At 36.8% G+C, this 7,441-nt stretch overlaps 1 protein-coding gene across 1 annotated transcript in view; it reads left to right on the plus strand.

Moving 5' to 3' along the window:
* Positions 1 to 972: 972 nt before the first annotated feature.
* The window catches only part of LOC118732892 (kinesin-associated protein 3), a gene marked incomplete at its 5' end in the record, with an annotated part of 11,263 nt that continues 4,794 nt past the window's right edge, over positions 973 to 7,441 (plus strand). Inside the window, 7 exon segments of the mRNA XM_036461996.1 lie at positions 973 to 1,138; positions 1,234 to 1,485; positions 1,555 to 1,691; positions 2,897 to 3,082; positions 3,141 to 3,848; positions 3,915 to 4,682; positions 4,847 to 5,094. Of these exon segments, the coding sequence (XP_036317889.1) occupies positions 973 to 1,138; positions 1,234 to 1,485; positions 1,555 to 1,691; positions 2,897 to 3,082; positions 3,141 to 3,848; positions 3,915 to 4,682; positions 4,847 to 5,094 (2,465 nt within the window).

Raw genomic sequence — 7,441 nt, forward strand, 5'->3', positions numbered from 1 at the left:
GTCGGTGCCACCAGGTGGCATTTGTCTTTACTGGCAAACCCAGCATACACTGAGGGCCAGTTTTTCAGTGCCAGTTTAAACTTAAGAGCGAAATACACCACACAAGCGGTTTGACAAACCAAGCGAAATTTCCCTTTGCTTCAAGCCATTTGTGCTGTGTATGGGGGTGTTTGAAGGTTTGATATTTCGCTCTTTACATTAAGTAAACTGAGTTTAAATTGAACAGCTGACTGATATTTGATTGGCTGATCTTACTTTAAACCAGCCAGATCGGGCGTTTAAACTTAGTTTAAACCACGGCCGTGCACTGAAAAACTGGCCCTCAGTCAACTCAGAGAAGTATGATAATCTACACTTTAGGAGACCAAACGCAAGGAGCCGTAAGCGACCTCTGCTCGGGTAGCTCATTTCACTATAAAAACCTATTTGAATAAACAATAATTTATCTAAGTAGATGGACGTGTACAGGAATCGGTAGCCGGAGCAACTTCTTTGTGAAAAGTTTTAGTTTAGCAAATTTGTTTAGAGTGTAGTTCTGTAAACAATCAGACGCCTTATTACCATTGAAAGAGATAATACGTAAGCTGCTCGATAATCTGAATATTGTCTGGTACTCAGTGTGAGTCGAATCGAGGACTGACTGAGAACTAGTGTCAAATGGGGCATAATGTTGAAAGCTTAGCTGCAGACTAGTGCTGGCCCAAATTCTATTTCACCCTACTAGTCCAGTGAATTCTGACTAACTGCTGCTGTGCAAACACAAGACATTCATGTCACTACTAATCGGCTAGCACGCTCCATTAATTAGGCATAAACTTGACCTTCACTGTACTGGCCATTGTAATTATGAGGTACAATAAATAAATAATACAATCATATATTTATTTTAAGTGAGGCTATTATTCTAATATACATACATACATATGACGCATACTAAAATTATCATCAACATTTTTTTTTTTTAAATTACAGAATTGCCAGAAAATAATACGCTTACGTTCGTTGAATGCCAAAACGGATCCTGCTGCGTTGGCGCGTGAAGTCGTAGACAAATGTGATCTCATACACAAGTCCCAATTGGCCGATGTGGAGCAAATAATATTCTATCTGAAGAATCGCAAGGATAATGCTGGTGCAGGTAAGGACATATAGTACTTCGTATTTATTTTTATATATCTACATATATGTATTACCTAAATAATTTTCAATTTATTTCTAATTAATTTTAATAAGACATTGCGGACAATAACAGCCACCATCGTTCGGCTGTATCTGCAAGGCGCCCAACCACCGCCAAGCCAAATCCAACCTCTGCCGCTCTTTCGCCCGCTAAAACACCGGCCAGCAATGCTGATGTGTCCATCAATAATATTGATGAGTATGTGGAGTTGTTGTATGAGGATTTAAGTGAACGAATACGTGGTTCGGCTATGATTTTGCAAGTGGCACGTAATCCAGATAATCTGGAGGAGCTGGAGAAAAATGGTTTGTTTATATACGAATACTGGACTCGACGTAACTAACTTAGTAAAACTCTTATTACATTTGTTACAGAGGCTTGCCTATCCGCATTGTCGCGTGTGCTGCGGGAAGATTGGCGCAAAAGTTTAGATTTATCAACAAACATTATTTATATATTCTTCTGTTTTTCAACCTACACAAAATTTCATCCCGTCATTGTGCAATACAAGGTGGGTGTTCCAACACAACTTATGGCGTTCTCTTTTCTCGAAAAAAAAATGTCACCCTCTTATATGGCAACATTATCAGAGTGCAACATATAAAAAAAGAGCAAGCGGAGATGCTGAGAAAAGAACACGAAAACTTGATAGCCCTGGCGCAGGGCAGAATACATGCAACATTATTTCGAGAAAAGAAAACGCTATTAGATATGAAAAACTTTTAAACTTCTTATCATCTTTGTAGATCAGACTTTTGAAACTATTTTTGAGCAGGTTAGAAAGTACGGAAATGTTAAGAGAATAACAGCTGGCGAGGCTTCGAAAAATGTATTCGATACTATCGCAGTGAAATTCGAACGATTCCCAATGGCAAAACCAGCTTCTACGGATGTAGCGGAATAGCTACTAATTTTCGCGGGCATGCCTGAAGAAAATTTCGAAATAGATATCCTTTTTTCCTGTTTTTTTTTTTTAAGCCAGTTTCTATTGGAATTTTTATCTTTTATGGAGTAACTGCAGCTTCTCTCTTGTTATCAAACCCAGTGGCGAAACAATTTTTGGTGAACAACCAGCTATGTAGCATATTCAACGACCAAGAGGTTTTGTGGACCTCCTTTTTGTCGAGTAAAAATGTTTAAGTGAGTTTTTAGGTTCTGTTTGTATGAAACGGAATTTCTTCTTGAGATCTCGTTGAAGTTAATCGTTTAAAACACATTAATGGCAATCAACACTCATCCTATTGGAATCTTTGAAGTATTTCGAAATTTTCGAATTTGTGCGGTACTTAAAACTATATATATCGTAAGACCAGATCGGCTTTATAACAGTTGAACACAACTAGCACAATTTGGACTGTCATCACATTAGAACTTAAGAAAGTTTTATCACAAAGCAGTTGAGAAGTGCATGTGCAAAAATTTAATGAAGGTACATAGCATGCCGTTAGGCGCCTGGTATTAGCAGTCGCACCTAAACAGTAGTTAACTGAGATTACCTGTTCATAAGCCACTAAAAGTCTCTGATTTAAAGTCCGCTTTGGTAAATATATGAACTATCTAAGTTTTTACTAAATTAGTAAAATGGTGAGATTATTATTGACTAAATATGTAGTCTTAATAATGAATTCACAGTGTTCCTAATCATATATTTACAATAACTTTGTATGTATATATATATATATATATGTGTGCTAAACTTTTCATCACTCCACCTAGATTGGTTCCCTCTGCATGGACGTCATCGACTATGAACTGCGCCGATATGAAAGCATGCGCAGTGAATTGGATGTGCGAAAGAATCCTGTCAGCTCAGCTCCACTTTCTGCTAAATCCAGCAAAGAGAAATTAAATCGCAGCACTGATGATTTTCTTGATATAATGAATGAGGAAAAGCCAAAAGAGGTAAGTTCAACATTACCTGACTAAAATCATCCACACATACACATACATATTTATTTAGATGGAACCACCACGTCGCCGCATACCAGAGCTGAAGCAACGTCCCAAGTCGGGTAACTGGTCTAGTTTTCACGGCTCAATGTCCTCCTCGTTGATGAAGAGCCAAGTACTCAATAGCAGCTACCATGAAGCGCTCTCTGCCGGTGCTGCCACTCCCGACTCGGGCGTCTCGTCGAACGGCGATATGAAAGCAACCAGCAATGAGGCGCTCGATCGCAACGATCCCAAGGTAAAGAAAGAGGAAATCGATCGCCTAAATAAGCAGTTGAAGGTGTTTGCCAAGAAACAAGAACAACTACTGCGTGTCGCTTTTTATTTGCTCCTGAACATGGCTGAGAATATAAAATTGGAGGAAAAAATGCGCCGCAAGCATATTGTTAAGATGCTCGTCAAGACTCTGGATCGACAAAATATCGACTTGCTTATGTTGGTGACTACATTCCTGAAGAAGCTATCAATTGTACGCGACAATAAAGATGATATGGGAGAGTTCAATATTATCGCCAAGTTGCCACGACTTTTCCAGAGTGGGCATACTGATCTGGCGCAGGTAACGTTGAAGCTCGTCTTTAATTTGTCCTTTGATGGGGCATTGCGGCGAAAAATGGTCGGCGCTGGCTACCTACCAAAACTAGTGATGTTCATCAATGATGAAAAACATCACGCCATCGCCATGAAGATACTCTATCACATGAGCTTAGACGACTGGGTAAGCGTGTACATAGTTTCGCTTTTCTTATCGAAGCCGCAATGACTCTTTCGAATTTCTTTTTAGGTGAAAAGCTTATTTACGCACACCGAATGCGTGCAAATGGCCACCGATGCCATCATCTTAAATTTAAACAACAAAGTTGATCTTGATCTCATAGCACTATGCATCAATCTGTCGCTGAACAAACGCAATGCACAAATTATGGTTGAGGGGAATCGCCTGCATGACCTTATGGATCGTGCATTCAAATATCAGGACTCGCTACTGATGAAATTATTGCGTAATCTTTCCCAACAAGAAGCACTGCAGCCAAAGTTTATTGACTATGTCGGCGATTTGGCCCGCATTCTAACGATTTGTGACGATGAAGCCTTTGTGGTAGAATGTCTGGGCATTCTTGGTAATCTCTCCCTAGCCGATCTAGATTATTCGCAGATACTGCAGAACTTCCAATTAATACCGTGGATAAGGGATGTGCTTGTGCCAGGAGCCAAGCTGGACGACATGGTACTCGACACGATTGTCTATTTGGGTACCTGCGCGCATGACGAACTTTGTGCGCTACTCTTCTGTCGAGCAAAAGTGGTGCTCTCGTTGATCGAACTGCTGAAAGCCAAACAGGAAGACGATGAAATCGTATTGCAGATAATTTTCGTGTTTCAACAGATTTTAAGGCATGAGAGCACGCGCGAATATATGATCAAAGAGACTGAATCACCGGCGTATCTGATTGATTTAATGCACGATAAAAATGCCGAAATCCGAAAAGTCTGCGACTATTGCCTAGACATAATCGCCATTAGTGATAGTGAATGGGCCAAACGAATCAAGGTAAGAAAGGCAGAAATCCAGATAAAACCACAAATTAATTCGAATGATAAAGGGAATTGAACCAAACTCATCTGATTTTTAATAGAAAGCAGATTGTCTTGCCTTTAAAATTAAGAAAAAATATTTACTGAATTCTTTAAATACTCTTTTGTACTCTTTTCCAGCTTGAAAAGTTCCGCAATCACAATTCACAATGGCTTTGCATGGTCGAATCGCAGCAAGATCAGGACAATGAACAAGACTACATTGACAATGATGAGGAGGAAAACGAACTCGACACCTATTTGCGTACCGAATATTTGGACAATTGCGATCTATACAATAGTACGAATACGAATAAGGAGAGTGAAGACAATGAAAGCAACAATCCAGCCAGCCCCGCAATGTCCACCTATAGTCGCCCAGTAAGCAGGTAAGGATCTAACTCAAACTCAAAACATCTTTCTAAAACCCAAAAATGTTCACTTATAAATAACGACTGCAATCAAGTGGCGTTTAAATTCTTTGAAATTGAATATAAATTGCAAAAATAATATATGTATGCAATTATCCGGTACTTTAATATATGTACATGTGAGTTGTATGCTTTTTTATCAAATTTTGAATTTAATTCTGCAATTCTTTTTCTAAACCGCGTTTTAAAGAAGTAGCCATGTTTTAAAATTGGAAAAAACTCGTTCACAATATAAACAACTAAAAAGCATTTATGTAAATACAAAGCATGTAAAAACTTCGATTTCTTTTTTATTTAAAGTTTTCTTTTTTTGTGTAGGTGAAAGTGATTGTAATTACATTAGTAAACTATGCAATTATGTTGTTATAAAAATTTATTTTTTTTATGTTAAATCTTATTGCTTTTGGGGTCTTTAGCAACAGATTTGTTTCTGCTGGTTAAAATCTTAAGTGAGTATTTTATTTGATTGAAAGAGTTAAATACATATATATGTATGCTAGAAACTAGAAACCTCTGGCAGCATTCAAATCGTTTAATAGTAACACGAAAAAATTGCTTTGGTGAGATTGGATACCTATTGCATTTCTTTTGATAGCGAAAATAGCAAAATCATAATAGCAATAACCCACACTAAAATTACACCATGCAACATTCGAAATGCAGCTTACGAGAGACCTGGTACAGGCCGCAACTCTGTGGAGAGAGGTTCTGCAAACCCTTGCAAATCCTCGACCAGTTGCAGTAACGAACCGAAATTTCCCACTGTGTCATATAGCCCGTTTTACTGTGCGAAAATCAAATTTCAAAAATGTCATAATAAACAAAATTTTGTTGGGGTCATGTCAGAAATGCTCTAAAATATCTAAATATGTCCAAGCGGAAGTAAAAAAAAGAAATGAATAAATTGAAATTGTTTACGTTTATTTACCTATGTATATATGTACTTAGTTGCGCTTTTATGCATTTTGCGCTTCTCTTAGGAAAAAATTTAATAAAAAATCCATTTGTTTGAGGTTTGTTAGTAAGAAGGAACAGGAGAAACAAAATTTTATGCATTTTTTAAATAGGTACATTATATGTCGGTGTCGTTAACGAGAATTAGTCTCTATTACATCATTATCCAGGGTTTTTCTTCAAATCATATGATAATTTGACCTATTGTACACTGACCGAATAATTCTCGAAATTAAGTTTAAAGATTTTTGACAGCCTGATATTCTCGATTTGTTCATGAAAAACAGTTTTTCTCTCAGATAATCCATTTTGGATTTTAATACGAATTCAGAAAAGTTTAGATTTGTATATTTGTTGGATTTTTTTCCCCACAACTTCGGGAAAGCATATTTATTTTAGTCGTTATTATAAAAGAACTCTTATGTGAACAATCAATGAAGCTATGACGTGCTTAATATAGAATATTGAGGCCAATATAATTATTCTTAATTCTAGGAAAATCACATTCAGTTGGCAATAACTTTCTTTATCGCATTAAATTAGTATTTTTTTTTTATCGCTGAAGATCAGATATTTATAAAAATCGACTCTGACACCACCCAGTTGAAAAGTAATACCCCTTGACATGTCTCCCGATGTGCAATGTGAGTGTTCGATAATTAAGAATAAATTGAAAACTTATGGGTATCAGAATAGTTAGAAACAAAGTACATACATACATATGAAGGTACATAAATTGATAAATAGAACAATACTACCTGTGACCTGTGCTCGGTCACTTAAAAGATTCAATCAATATTCTTGATTTTGTAACAACGTATTTATTGTTGACTGCATTGATCACTAATAATTTAGTTGTTTTATGTCCAGTAAGCTAGCTCGGTTACCGACTTCCGCCTGAAACTTTAGAGTTATGTTCATTCGCAATGCTTTAAGATGGGAACACTCCTTCATGCATTCATTTATGCATGTGTATTGGGTTTATTGAAGAAAATTGCTTTAATTAAATACATAGCTTTTTTTTCACTTTATTTGCTTAAATTTTCTGTTGACTGTAGATTAAATGCTACTTTTAGTAAACGGCTATGCTGGTTCTGAAATTTCAGATGGACACAAATCAGCACTCGTGCCTTGAGGCAAAAACAATGGCCAACAATGTATTTTCGTTCACACAAGCTAAAAAAGGTTTTTATTGATTTTTGTATTGTTTACTCTGTGTTTGAGTTATTGATCATCGTCCAAAGCAACTCATATTTTAATGTATGTACGTACGCATATCTCTGTGATGAAAATCATGTTATCTTCAGAAAGTAACGTAAGAATTTTGCAAGAATGTGTTTATATGTTTTTT

The sequence above is a fragment of the Rhagoletis pomonella genome, unplaced genomic scaffold, assembly GCF_013731165.1.
Source record: "Rhagoletis pomonella isolate Grant_MI unplaced genomic scaffold, Rhpom_1.0 Rhpom_scaffold_00002, whole genome shotgun sequence".
In the NCBI taxonomy this organism is placed as follows: domain Eukaryota; kingdom Metazoa; phylum Arthropoda; class Insecta; order Diptera; family Tephritidae; genus Rhagoletis; species Rhagoletis pomonella.